At 37.1% G+C, this 15,669-nt stretch overlaps 1 protein-coding gene across 9 annotated transcripts in view; it reads right to left on the bottom strand.

Annotated features, from left to right (window-relative positions):
• Window positions 1-15,669, bottom strand: part of KLHL15 (kelch like family member 15) — a 37,253-nt gene that overhangs the window by 17,166 nt on the left and 4,418 nt on the right. For 8 of the 9 annotated variants that reach the window (XR_004841594.1, XR_004841595.1, XR_004841593.1 and 5 more), the window contains one exon: window positions 6,737-7,448. Coding sequence is in view for 6 of the 9 variants with exons in the window: in XM_035891284.1 (XP_035747177.1) it covers window positions 6,737-7,441 (705 nt within the window). In the remaining 3 variants the exon portion in view is untranslated. The remainder of the gene's footprint in view (window positions 1-6,736; window positions 7,449-15,669) is intronic. The other variant, XM_035891286.1, reaches the window with a different exon arrangement.

Here is a 15,669-nt window from a genome sequence, read left to right as displayed (position 1 = left end):
TGCATTCCCAAACTGGAGCTATCATTTTTGGAATTAAACAAAGAGATAAACAATTTTTGTTCCACCTATATGCATTTCAAGTTTTCTTGGATGATTATGGAACATAACAGTATCAACATAATTTCAGTGTGAAGCCTGCCAGCAAAGCCTGGCAGAGACGGAAAATGTTTTTTTCTTTCCCCCTCAACATTTACAACTCTGTCTTTAGATCTAGAAATTGAAATGCCAGCCAGAAACTGGAATTAAAATAAGCTTCATATATGCTAAACCACTCTACTCCTTCACATGGCCTAAATCTCACCCCATGAGAGCATGCAAAAGGAAACAAGTAGTATCTCATTCCAGAGACAGAATCTCAAGACCAAGGAATCAATCTATTTAAGTAGTTTACTACTACTACTTATCTTGACAAAGGCACTAACATCAAAGCAAAGCCTTGATCTCTTTCTTACCTTAAACCAGAAAGACATAAAGAAGCAAATGCAACTGCCAGTTACAAACAACTCTTTCAGACTGAAGTTTGTGGGGAAGTCATCTACAAGTACAGTCTTGAAGAGATGAACACGAAAATATCTAAGCACTAGCAATTCTTACAATAGTCAGAAAAAAAACCCACAAAACAAAACAGAGTGACAGACTATCTGATTTCTGTTAAGAAATGGCAGTTGGAGGCTTCCTAGACTTTGCTGTTGAGGAAAAATATCAGTGTTTCTAGCCTTCCACCAGCACAACCTCTGCCATACAGGAGCAGTACCTCTCCTGAGGCTCAAATGATGGTCTAAGATGAATGTTAGGATATGCCTATATGAAAGTGCAGACTGCTCACACTTGCTTGATGCAAATGAAGACAAAGCAAATGTAGGTCAGTTTGCCCATTTTCACATTCACACCTTGTCTGTGCGAAATCTTCCAGAATTATTTGAAAGTCCTTTTCAGCCCACGGTAAGGAAACCCCTCCGAACACCTACAATTCTGAATAATTTTACAACACTTTTAATTACTTGTGTGTATAATAAAAAAAGAGAAGAATTAATATTTAGGTGTTTAGGTATCGAGACACAAAGTTGTGCATATATTTTAGTTTTAGTAGATTAAAGAACATGGTCTTCAGCAAGGCTTTTGTGGCAACTGCTGTCTGACACCCAAAATATGCCAAAGGAAACCCCTCAGCTTTAAAATCAGGCTCTGCCATTACCCCTAAGTAGCAACAAGTAGTTGATCAACAAATACCTAAGTGCTTACCAACAAACCGATTTTCCTGTTAACTTCAAATGGAGAAACTCTAGAAGGAATATGCCCCTAGTTACCAACATACTCAGAGAGAGTGCTCTGAGTTTCTGCAAAACATCCAAAACAGATGGAAATGCACACGAACCGTGACAAACCTTGAAGTAAAACAAATGTGCATTCTTAAGAGTACATCATTAACTCTGAATTAATAAAAAAAAAATAAAAGCTTCATAGCATTTGCAAAGTTTAAAGAAAGACTATTCTGTTTCCTTGCTGAAGGGTCTCAGAGAAAGTTTAAGTTGGACTTCCTTACCAACCCCAGTCTTGTAAAAAAGGAATTTAATCCAAGTGCTAAATCTTTGCTGATAGAATTTTTTACATTCTTTCCAATTATTTCTCTTCAGTTTTCTGGACAAAACCTTCATATAGAGGTTCTGCTGGGATATAGAGCTAATGTAAGAGCCCCCCAGAGAATTCTAATGAGAACTATCTCATTGCATCATCTACCAGTTACAGTGGTTCACAGTCGGACTTTTAGCTACACAGACAGGGAACAGCATAAACAAAATCACATGTGTCATTCCATAAAAAGAGATGAGGAAAATAATTTAAAACATCCACCTCTATACACACGCCCTAGGAAGTCAATACCAAAACCATCAAGACTTCACCAAAATCACCACCATCACTCCAGCCATAGTAAATCGGAGCTTGAATGCATTTTGTCTTCTTCATTTTGAATCAGTGAAACACTCAGTAAAAACCGGTGGCTTTCCAAATTAATGCAGCTATAAATCATTGCCTATTTTTCTGCTGTATTGCAATGCATGCTTTTCTAGTTGCAGCAGCTATGCAAGTTTCAGAATTTTCCATCTCTATTCTATGAAAAAGCAAAGACAAACATGTAAGCCATTATTTTCTAATTTGAACAGTGATCCCCACAAAAGACCAGGTGTAGCCCATGTTATGTTCATCATCTTCCCCCACCAAAAAAACAATTATGCAAATTATAAGGTGCAGGAAGAGCAATGAAATGCAAGGTAAATGTTCTATAACATAAGTTTGACTTCAGTATATAGCTTTTTTTTTTTTCCTTCATACAACCATTTAGAGCTATCGCTCTATTTTTATTTTTGTTACTTGGGCTTTTAGGAAAAAGCTTTCAAAACCATATAGAAAGGCTACTTTTGAAATGCCCAAACTAAACATCTATTATTTCTACACCCGGTAACTATATCTTAACATGTTATTATATGGGGTAGATATTAGCTTGGTTCCTTCTGTAGAACTGGTAAAAAACCACAGAAAGATCCTAGATGGCTCATAATGTGACACTATCACCTCTAGCCACAGAAGCAGAGAACTATTTCAAAGGACTGCTAATTCTGAATGTTTCAGTGATGCAACTCAAACTCAACTACAAGGAATACAGAAGCTATGCTACACCTTTTCAATGAATAATGATGGCATCTGTATCAGACTTCTAGAGAGCAAATTCTTCCTCTTACTTGCAAAAATAATTGGTATTTTACTAGAGATTAAGCTGAATCAAAACTAAAGATCCATCAATCCTACTAACGAGGATCCTTATTATTTTCACATCTACTTATCTCTGGCCACATTCTAAGCACAATTATAAGCCTGTTAATAAACATTACCAAAATGTTAACACACTTATTCCAAATAAAAATTCAGTCAAATAGAAAAAATTACGTGTATGTCTCTAAAACAGCAGCAACCAAAATTACTTTGCAACTGAACATCAGTATACAGAGCATTGGACAAGCTGCTGTACTTAACTTTCTCTTTTTCTAGCATGGGTCATTACTTAGTTACATCCCATGGCCAGTACAAAAACTGGTCAGTACCAGTACAGGGCTTTAAAGGGCTATTCTGCAAGCGCTACAAATCACTTACTGTTTTTCAGCCTAACTGTACAAAGACAAGACAGCATAGCCTCTGTGCAACAAGGACAATGCCCTCAAATTGAGTATTTTGCTGCTCCTTTTTAGAAACTGGCAGGAGAAATTATCACAATCAAGCTGGAATCTAAATCAAATCTAATCTCTCAAATCAGAGTGGAGCCAATGATCTATATGCCAGAATTGAGATGCTGAGCACAAAACAAATACTGCTAGCAAATCTATCCAAGACAGCAATAACCTTTAGACATAAAAATACCGAGAGTAGCACCTATTTAAGGTAAGACGGGCCTCATCCACTAGACACTTCTCATTCTAAACTTCAGCATAAGAAGTTATAGAAGTAGATATGTATGAATTACTAGACATGGAGGCAAATGAGAAAAAAAAAAAAATTCAACACATTTACCAAAGGTGAAGTCACAATGACATAAAGTTACAGTGACATCTTCTCAAAAGTTACTGTTTTCTAGGCACAGGAAAGCACATACTCAAAGATAATATGCTATTCATCCTATCTCTAAATCAGAAGCTGATGCACCTAGTGATTAGTAAGCTTCTGATTTAAGCTGGGAATTTCTATATCAGCATGGGCTAGTCCTAACAAAGCCTGGACAGACTGGACATCAAAAAAAAAAACAAAAAACCAACCTTTTGATTTTCAGGACAGTGGGTTGGAAACATTTCCATCTGAATAGTACACAGAAACTAAATGGAGCTTAAACAGTATATGAAAGGAAATCATGACATGGTTGCCTCCAGTAACAGAGATGAATTCAGTGATCTAGGAGAAATGCCCTCTAACTTTTATCCCCAACCTTCCTCAAGTCTTACAGAGCCATGGATATGTTTCAAATAAAGAAAAGTGTAACATGCATAGTAGAACTTGTGCTTCTCCCCATATGCTTTGCCTTTATTTTCTAACTATTCCCTAAATCCTTACTTCGTTTATGTTTCCATTTTCCATCATACATCTACATCTATTTTAAGGGCTGAGGAACAAAAGGAGTATCTACTCATACTTCAGAAGCAGTTCTTCCAGGACAGTTTAGAGTAAGCAAACAGGCTGCACCTTCACTCCAAATGCACCTCCTCAGCCTCAAGGTGTAAATCTAGAGTGGCTCATCAATTCCTTTTTAAAAGGGCAAGCTATCCCACTCAGATTGTAAATCTCTTCAAAAAAAAGTTATGTAAGAAATAGAATGGCTTAAGAGGCCAAAAGTATCTTTACTGTGACTTGCAAAGTTAAGTTATGTAAGTTATTTATATACTACAATGACAGGCATCCTAGAGAAGATTACGTAAGAGTACATATGACAAGCCAGCCAGTGTATAGCGAATACAGAGCTCGCTGAACCGTAAGAGTCAACCTCAGATTGTATTTGGTACATTCGCACAGGCATTTACCATGTGCTGGCTTCAGGAAATGGGTGAATTTATCTTTGTGGATCTCAAAAAAAAGCAGTTTTACCAATAATTTTCTTCTTCTATACACAGAAGAGAGTTCTCCTCAGGTTACTTCTAGAACAGTTAACAGACAAACTCTTTTATTAAAAAAAAAAAACAAAACCAAACACAAACAAAAAAAAGTTTGGGCTATATTTTCATGTTAGCTCCAACTGCTGTTGTCCTTTATCACTTGTCATGCTGGATTACTCAGTGCTCTGTAGCCAGGGCAAAATACAAATACATTCCTAGATGCAGCAACAAAGGACACACTTTTTTAGCTGTGCTTCCCTCTGCTGAGTTGTCCCACTCCAAAATCTACAACTGGCTTCTCTCTGTTCCCACATACAATTCATGGAAAGAGTATTCACAGATAAAGCTTTTACATGTGGATATATAAAATGGGATGCTGAAAATTACTTCTCTCCTTAAGTTGTACCTATCTGACCATTTGGTAGGTGTCAAAATAAAACACGAGAAGCACTGTATGCAGGACTTATACCACTGATACCAAAACCAGCTCCAGAAGTTATAACTAAATATAATGCTGAAAAACAACACACACTTTTCATTTGCGCTTACAGAAATTCACCTGAAGACAGCTTGATGCTTGACCTTGTATCCCAAAAACTCAAAGAGCTGAAGCAGACTGTTTCAGATCAGTCTCACCCTATTAGACTGACCTTAAGAATACTCTGTGAATCCTACCAGTTTCTCTGCTGAAGGGCTTAAATGATGTAGTAATAAGGTAAAAAAACATTATCAAAAACAAGACACTACACAGTATCTTGCAGAGTTCAGCTCTTATTAGTTGGAAATGTGTGAACCCAATATAAACATTACATTACTGTTCTAAAGTATGTTTAGGTATTTATTTCTTTTATGTCTATAGGCCAATATATGATCATAAATATATTTTATGTATTATTACTTCATCTACTCAATTCGCACACACAAAACAAATCCAAAACATAAAAACTCACTAGTCTCTGAAGTAATTAATAGCTTTTATAATTTAAAATACAAGTAAGTGTAAGCATTACTGCTTAAATGATCCAGTAGCCCTTAAAACCACCAAGAACAATACAACCTTATCTGTGTATTCACTAGATACCAAAGTAAAAATACATAGGAAATTAATTTGTAAGACACCCAACAAGAACACAGGGTCTTAAATCCTATTAATTCACTGAAATGTGAAAAATACACAAGCTAAAAGTTGTATCTTTTCACAGAAAATTAACATTGTTAAAACAAAACAGCACAGTTTAAGTAATTCCTAACCTGAATACCTTTACTGTTAGTAGCCTGCAAGAAAGCTGCTTACAAAGTTTTGCAATTCTCTACTCTTGACAAATACTCAAGAGATTCTCAGGAACTAGAAAACAACATTTTTTGTCTATTCTTCAACAGAACAGTAGAAAAACCAAGTTCTCTTTTAACCTCTTAGTACACACAATGATCAGTTGAATTTTAGATCACCTGTTACAAAGATTCCTCTGATATTTAAAGTAAATCACTGCATTTCACACTGTCAATAACTTCTGATTGTATTATGAGCCTTGTGTAGAGTCAAATGTATGTGTAACTTTGCGGGATCAGGGCTTACTTCCAACTGCTGTGTAGCAGCACAAGCACTGAAGATACAACAACAAAAACACCCTGCAGATTTAACAGCAGATGCTAGTTTTCATTTGTAAATAAAAAAAATCTGTACTTAAACCACATAAAATCTACAGTCACTATGTTTTGATTATATTGATAACAATTACCATGACATACGCCCTACATACTGTATGCAGCTTTAAAATCTCTGGAAAGCAAGAAGCAACTTGTGGAAAACAATAAGAATGATTGAAATAAAACTTGATACAAGTAACCTTATTTTAAAATGTCCTTTCCATATGAAGTCACTTAAAAACATTTATTGTAAACCTACCTGTTCTCCAGCCACTGTACATACTATTGTCTAATAATCAGATGACAATAGTTCTAGATGTTTGTCTTCTATGGGTTTATTAGAAAAATAAGTGCTATCTTTTTGTTCCTCCTAATAGGTTTGGGAATCTTACCTATTTAATGTCATGCTGCCCTAGCTAAATGATGAATCCTGTCTACTGCTTTTCAAATGCACCAACCTTCTCAAAAACACTGGATGGTGTCATCAAACAAAACCTGATGTTCTGAATGATGGTGTCCGTATGCCTCCAGCGTCTTCTATCATGGCGTAGCCAGGCCTGAACAGCTTCATACAGCTCTATCTCTGGAAACCTGCTCAGATGATCATTATCCAAGTAAGACATGAGCTTCTCAAAGCTCAGATATGAAAGGAAGTCAGGTCTGGACATGAGTGGCACAAAATTCTCTAGCAGAAAGGAGTCCAGTTTTTCCCTGACTCCTTCGATGTTTACACCAAAATCATCCAGAAGTCTCATAATTTCTGCACAGTTTTCTAAGCAGATTTTAGCTAAGAGAAAAGAGCAGCAAAATTTTACCACCTCTATAAGCTGGACATACATGGCAGCCTGAAGGATTTCATGAACAGTGTTCATACTCAGTTCAATAGTTCCATAGTACATGAATTGGAGGACATGACTGAAGCCTGTAGCTGTCAGACCTTTCAAATGGATTTTGTCCTGATCTCGTTCTCGCATATCAGCTGTGAACATAATCCTGAAGTAATCACTCTGGGTGGCAAGCAGTGCTTTATGGGCCTGAAATTGGTGGTCTTCAATGACAAGTGTGACATCAAGAAGCAATCCCTCCTCATACAGTGCTCTGAATCCAGCAGAGACACTGGTGTCATGGATGGAGGAGCTAAACCCTTCCACGTCCCCTGCCATGAATCACCTGGGGGGAAGAAAAAATAAATAAATAAAATAAAAATAAATTGTTATTTCTAATAACATATCACAAGCCCTTCCTGACCAGATAAATCCTGAGTTTGCTTTCATTAAGACTTAGAAGTATTCACCATCCTTTTTGCTTTCTTGTCAGCTGAAAAATCAACTTAAGAAACAACGTAAAACACAAACTTTAAGTATTCCTCCCCCCAGAATATTCTCATTTTAAAGAAAGGGTAATGAACAAGAATAACTATGCAATACTGCCAGAGTGATTCTTCACTCCAAGCTACTTGGTGGTCAGATAATGAATATGCAATGCTAAAAAGCTTGTCGTAGTTTTCTTCCTTTCCCGCCCCCTCCATCTTTCTAAAGAATTTATCTCAGGGAAGCAATAAAACATCCAGTCTTGAATATGAAAGGTTCCAGAAAGGAAGCAGCACTTGCTTAACTTCAGAAACAATTTAGTCTCTTTAAAAATATATGTCAATTTACTCAAAAGTTATTTCTAGGAGACTGAGCATTTTCAAAGACACTATTTAAGTTTGTTTCATTTCTGTAACAACATAGTCCCTTCCCCCCCACCCCCTATTTTGTACTATAGGGATTAATTAGGTGATGAGATTTATAAAGTGCAAAATACTAAGGCAACAGGAAGCACTGACAAGATTAAGTCACAATAAATAATATTCTGTATACTGGGTTCAGTGAAGCTTAATTGCTTATTAAGTATTTGAACATTTGCAGATGTAGTGTTACTTACATGCAAGCTATAGTCAAACTGTAAATAAGCCAAAAAGAAATTAAAGACTAGCAGGATCCTACCCTGTTAAAGTTAAGGAAGATAAATATTCAGTAAAAATCTATATCAAAAATATTCAAAATCCAGGAATTTCTCAAAATCTTGCTTGATTTCCTTGGGTTTGGGTAGGGTGAAGTTGCACAAGGCAGCTTAAACCATTCTAACAATTAATCACTAGTCAAAGGGCAATGGCGCACTCCATTCTCCCTCTCTGTCCTCATTCTGGGTCTGAGCTCCTGCTGCCTACTTTGAGCCATTTCTGGGGCTCACTGGACTGCTCTAGAAAGCCAATTCAACTCACATACCTGACAGAAAACTAAACCGAGGCTAGGGGGAACAAACCAGACACCACCACTCCCCAGCACACAAAACCCCCTCAAAACCAGAGAGCTTTCTGCTAATCAGCGAGCTGACTTCTGACCTGACATGACAGGCGGTATGGTACAAGCTGATGCAGAGGGCAGGACATCACACATGAGCAGGAACAGGGAAGAAGAGTAACATCCTCCCTTTTTGGCATTAATCAGCTACTAGAACTGGTTTCACCATTTTTGTTGCACTTTATCCCACCTTAAATTACACTGCAAGATTCACTCAGTTATTAGTGCATTTAACTCTGAATTTCCTGTAACAATTAAAGTTAATAACGTTTTGGTGCTGGTAACCTACATGAAAAGCTAAATTAACGCCAACATCAACGCATTTAAAAACCTGCTAATTTTCCAAGTTACAGAACTTTACAGCAGTATATGGACACAGAGTGACTCTAGGTTGGCCCAGGTTTCACAACTTCAGAGAGCAGTTATCACATTACTGCCACTTCCTCAAACACCACACCCTTACTGCTGCCATTTTAACTGGAATTTATTGTATTAGACTCCATCCACAGATAATCATCTCCTCTCCTTAATTCATCAGCACACATCCTGGAAAACAAAGCTGGAGATACTCTTTGTCTATGCAAAACCAAAATGCTGAGTGGGTGTTCGTAGCCACACCTCATGGAATTAGCACTGCTCCCACGCTGTTGAAGCCTGCTGACAGGTTCTGTGCACAATAGAGTTAATGCCGGGAGTGAAAATGAAGGTCTTATGACAAAATTCAAATTCCTGAAAGTAAGAGCAGCAGCAAGAGAACAAAGCTGACAATCCAATCGCTTTCTTGCCAGCATCCATGATAGAACACACCCCTTAATGCCACTGAAGACAGAGAAAATGCAAGCTGCCCTGGAGCTTTGTATTGCAAGTCCCTTATTCCTGGACACAGCACATGCCTACCAGAAAAATTACCATCAAATATTTTTCTTAGCTGTTGCTAATTCCTGTGTAAAGGCAGACAAGGAAAGAATTACTTCAACTAATTCTTAGCACCTCAAGTAACAAACTGAAGAGGAAGCATAAAGCCTGACTTTCCAGGAGGATTTTGCTTTCTAAGTGGATTTCTGATGTCAAATAAAAGGTAAACACTAGTATTAGCTTTTTTCTTTCACTAGAGCACTTTTAACACCTTCCCCCCCCCAGCATTTAATAATAGTTGAGCTCATACTTCAGTCTTTCCTGTTTAAGAGATTCAAGGTCACTTGCCTTTAAATGGACCACCTGTTTTCATAAAATATACAGCAACTTGAAACAACTATGTCTCAATTTTGTTCAAAATTGGCCAAGAAGTTCAAAGGTTACTAGGATCCTCAGACAGTACAACTATTTAAATTACACTTCTTCAGGAGACCAGCTAAGACATATGGTTCAGCTTCAATACCAAGGTCAATGGAAAAGACCAGAGAGACAGTCGGAATGTACAGATGTGAGACATGAACAGAATAACACAACAATGTATTAAAAAAGGCAGAAATGAAGCAACATTCCCCAGGAGACTGAAACAACATATATTAACCTGAAAATAGTCATCTCTCATCACACAGGCTCATGCAAGCAGCCATCTCACAGAAGGGATTTCTTCAGAACAGTACATACGTTACTGCATACATAGACAACATAAAAGAACCATACCAGTAAACTCCAAACACATACTAGGGTCTTTCCCCTTAACTTGAGAAAGATAATTACATTATAGGCACTCTGCAAATAAAAGGAGGAAAACTAACTTGTACATAGTACGGCTTTAGAAGGCCTCTTTCAGAGAAGCATAAAGGAAAAGCTGTCAAGCAAAGATAAGCAAAGACAAATGGTAGAGGGTAAATGAACCAAACCCAGAAGAGCACCTCCAGTGATCCTTTTAAGGATCAAAACAAATAAATAATACACAAAACCCAAAAACTAGCATCAGACAGGGTCCTGGGCTCTAAGTGGTCCTGCTGAGCAAAGGGAGTGGACCAGATGACCTCCAGAAGTCCCTTCCAACCTCAACTGGTCTGTGATTCTGTGATCAAGCTGCTTTTACATAGAGGCCACAGTGATTTTTTTTTGCAACCATCCTTTTAATTCTGATTAAATAGCAGTAAGACACACACACAATCAGATATAAACTACTACCCTTCAAATTTTAAATCTAAGAATAAGGTGTTAGGAATCGCCAAAATACATTTAACACACACCCCACCACCACCATCCCCTGCATTTAGGGAACACCTTTTATGGTTCTAATTTTCATATCTCCCTAAAACTGGCTATTCTGTAAAAGTATATTAAAACCAGAAGTCAGCCACAAAACTCTACAATGGTTAACAAAGAGGTCAACACTCTGAAATTATCATCTCAGAATGTTTTAAAAACGTGGGCATTTAAGTCACTTAATCCTTCTTTTCACATCCCTGCTTATATTATTTTTAGCAAATCTACAGTTTTTAATCTCAGAATATTTTTCCTCCCAAACACCAGACAGCATTTAATGAATTATTTAAGTAGAGACAAAACCAGTAAGACTTCTTCATAACACCACCTAAAGAAGCTTCAGAATTCTATGAAGGAAAAGCAAAAGACTACTTGCCTTCCTGCTTTAAATAAAAGGAGTAAATATCCTTTTTTTGGCATAAAGCCATACATAGTATCAGCAGATATATTTTTCTTTACAACACAAAAATGTATATACGCAAGAGGGTTAAAATAACACAGTGACTGGGAAACTAGATAGTTAAATGCATATTATGATCAACTGGTAAAAATCTTCAGTTCTATAGCTAATATCCTCAGTCAAAAACACATAGCAATGTGGTAGTTCAAATATTAAAAAAAGCAATACAAAATACTCTCCAATGAAGTCATTTTTCTAAAGCATAGCTATGCCATTCCTCCCACACACAGACTTGCAATCTTAGATGTAATTCTATGCACTATTCAAACGCTGCAGCTTACTTCCCAGAGGGCAATAACATAACTGGGGTTTTTTTTCGTATTTTCAATAAAACACAAAATTCAGAGTTAGATTTTCTTCACCCATGCAAATCACAACCACACACTTAATCCTAAGGAAGACATGTAGCCTACACTGGTCCGTAAAAAAAATGGAACAAAAAATTCCAATGTATAAACAATAAAGGGGGGGGGAATCTAAGTTGACATTCTGCATTGTTCTGCGCATACTAGAGCTGATCGGTATAATGCAGCACAGGAAGCAAGATTCTCTGCTGAAAAGCCAAAAGAGAAATACGCTTAACCTTATTAGCTTTTCCTGACATTTCTTCCTCTTTTAGCACATAATGCATTACAGAGTTTACTCTGCCGTGACTGGAAAAGCACTTACTTGGAACACTGATTTCTCATCTTTATTCCGCAGCTGTAATAGAAGCCTGAAAACCCTGTTCCAGACTGCTTTTTCTTGCTAAACAAGGAGAACCTTCTTTCCTCAGGGTGTCTGAAGCTCTTAGTCACAAGCAGAAGAAACAGAGTCTAAATGCACGGGCTGCAGAGAAGGAAGTTATGGAATACCCACTTTTGGCTCATGCCCTGCTTGACATAATTTATCCAAAAGCAGAAATTCCTGAAAAAGTGCCCTGAAAATAAGTGTGTTTATGTAATATGTAAGCTTATATGCACTTTCTAAGGATAGAAATGTATTGTTCTAGTAAAGTACTGACAATACCGACTCTAGCACACCAGTTACAAGGCAGATTTCTGCTTCCCTTTACTGCTGTTCCTTAATAACTCATTTGAGATGCTGAGACAGAACGAGCAAGTTCCTCTGTTTTCAGATTTTGAAGTTCTTGTTCATTCTACCTACCTCATAGAAATTCTGACAAAGCACCTATGTGAAACACAGCTGAACAATAAATTTTCACATTATAAAACACCATACCCATGAGTTACATGAAAAGATACTTCACCACACATACAGAACCATACTTTGGTTACACAAAATACTAAAATAGAGCTTAAAATCCAATAATCTATTCCATCTATCCTATTCCTTTCATCCATCAAATGAATGCATTTAAATGCAAATTTTAAAGACATTACATATGCTTTACTTAGTAAGGTGGATAGCAAAGACTGCTTTTAAATGGAATTCTCTGATCCTAATTTTGTTAAAACAAACATTTTCCAGCACAAATAGGGCCCTTCTCTGTAGTCAAATGTTATACGCACGTATGAAAATACAATACACACAGATATTTGCACATACAAGCAAAACATTCACAACTGGACATATACATCACTAAAAACTGGGCCTTTGAATGCAGAGTACTGCAATGAGTCTATAAATATAAGTTTACACAGTATAAATAATTTATTCTCCAAATTAAACCTTTGTTTACATGGTTTGACACTAAAACCATTAAACCTTGTCCAAACCACCATTTTTCATTGTAATTCCCCACTAATAGCAACAGAAGGAATGACGTAAAAGTGAAAGAGAGATAATAACCAGCAGATACCGAAACTTTCCATTGCTACAACAATTGCAAGTGTGGGAAACAAAGACATATATCAAGTTTGTATGTGCTTTATCTAATAATAATTCTTTATAATTAACATGCTAAGTTTGGGAAACAATTTATCTTAAGCACACCAGTAGGTTCACATTAAAGACTTCACCCAATCCATGGCGAGAATTCCAAAACCATTGGGTTACTTCAGAAGCGAGGAGTTAGGAGTTTACTGATCGCTGCCAGTCAGAGGAACCAGACTGCCAAAACTCTGAATAAAACTTAGGTACTCCTGAAAACTGTCCACACTGCATGAAGAATTTCTTAGGGGCACACACCTGACCATGACAGCTCCTCTTACAATCTCTACCCAGGCTGCTATCTCCGAGCGATCTGCATCAGTTCACAACAGCAGTGACAATTATTTATAACATATCAGTTGTCTCTGAGGTCATTATGGTTATGCTAGAAGCATTATCAGAACTAGTTATAACCAAACACACTAAGACTCAGTATAGATTGTGTCTCAGCTCAGTATGGTTATACACCACTCTGTAAGTATGCTAGAACACCACTGAGCAGCCTTTAGCTATCATCGTACAGTACTAGGAGAGACCGTTTTGTTCCATTTTCTTTTTGCGAAACCTCTTAACTCAAGCAGATGTGTTGGTGCTCATATATGCCCATATTCATAATGGATAGGTTTCTCAGCTCCTATTATTCTCTGTTCCTAAAAACTTGTACTATAACCCAATTTAGTCTTTATGCACAGGAGGATCCAAAATATCACAAGCACACACACAAAAGATGAGAACCATTTTGTTTTAAAATACTGTTGAAGAGTATAATTTTCACATATGTTGAACTTAGAGGAATACTAACCTATTATGCATCAGAAACTTCCCATTTTACAACACTAGCCACCAGAAAATAAAATATGCTCCCCAGGTCAGCCCTTAAATTGAGATTTAGGATGACTATCAAAACAATTCTGATCAAAGTGCATGCTTGACAAGCATTTTAAGACTGCCAGTTGTGCATCAGCCGTAGTTACTTGACCAGTTTAACTTCAACCAACTGAATCTAAACTCAGTTTCTGTGTCATGAATTAACACCAATGAGATATACATTAGTTTCTCATCATTTTAGTCCATTATGTGGATGATGTAACTGCACTTCACAGATGTTAAGACAGTTTAAACCATTTGGTTAAAAGGTCACTGCATCACTACACCTGTACAGAAAAACATGCTCCCAAATATAGAGCAAGCTCAGCTCCATGCTCTTCCAATTACATTTACTGATACCAAATCAGGTGCCCAGTATGAAATATTCTTAATATATCCGTAAGACTGAGAATCGTCTTTAACTAGAAAAACTTGTATCACTAATACTTAAGATGGCTGTGTTGAAAACTACAGATTTGCCATTGCTCTCAAAGTGGACAGGACTGCTTTATCCCAAGTGCCAACATTCCTTATACATATTTGTGGCTTCCATAATGATTAGTTTTTCCAGAGGTGAGAAAAAGACTATTAATAAAGACTTATTTGCTCAATGTGAAGATATTTATCAAGAAAATTGCAGTGTATTTTATACAAAAAAGTAGCAAATTAAGTACTACTTAGTAGAAAAATCTAATCCTGCTTTTTTATATCAGCGTTTGGACTTATCACATAAATTTTTAACATAATAAGAAGACAATGAGCTACAAGTAGAATTTAAACTATGCTAGTTAAAATAATTTTAATCTAAATTAAGATAGTTGAACTAGCCCTTACAATTAGCTTTTTGTTATTATCTGTACACTTATTGCTAACTTAGTTAAAACTTTTAGCATCTTCTGAGAAAAATGGATTAATGAGATTGTGCCTTTTGTTCAAGACACACAATTTTTGACCTCATTGGCAAATGTCAACCTCATTTGTCAGAAAGACAAGAGACCACACACATATTGAATTTCTACAAATTTCCCCTACATTGGCAGAAAAAGATCCAGTATCTCCAGTGTGAGCTCAACAGTTACCTGTTCTGCTTTGCTTGCTGCAAGGCAAATCAACACGTGTAGATCCAAACCAGCCAGAGGGTATAATTAAGGAAAGTGAAAGGAGATGAGTGACAGTGAAAAAGTTTATAGGAGGTGTGGTAGAAATTAAACATGTTGGCTAGGTGTTGGAAGGAAGAAGAGAGAAAAGATGTTGGCGCATGGTGGTATGCTGAGGGGATCCGAGTGTGAACTAGAGCAATGGTGGTGATCATCTTAGGGATGAGTATACACAACAAAGAAATCAACAGGAAGCCAGACTTGAGTAGTTCTGCCCTTTTATCCAGCAAGAGCTTTATGGTTCCCCTATTCTTCTTCTAAAAGGGGGGAGGGGGGGAACCCAACACAAAACCAAACAACAAAGCCCAAGGACTTTAAATTTTGAAGCGACATTTAAGTATTTACCCAGTAGGTCACAGCTCCAGTACCGCTCCTGAGCCGCAGCCTACTTGTTCTGCCCACAGACACTTTTCTCCCCCCTGCCGTCGCTGATCGCGGACCAGCCATTTTCGGGGTAGGAACTCAGATGACCTACTTCAGCTTGTCTGCTCGACACGTTT

This window comes from Egretta garzetta, unplaced genomic scaffold (assembly GCF_000687185.1).
Source record: "Egretta garzetta isolate BGI_Z169 unplaced genomic scaffold, ASM68718v1 scaffold373, whole genome shotgun sequence".
Taxonomy (NCBI): Eukaryota; Metazoa; Chordata; class Aves; order Pelecaniformes; family Ardeidae; genus Egretta; species Egretta garzetta.
Note: the sequence above shows the minus strand (reverse complement) of the source record. Positions and strands in the feature narration are given on the sequence as shown.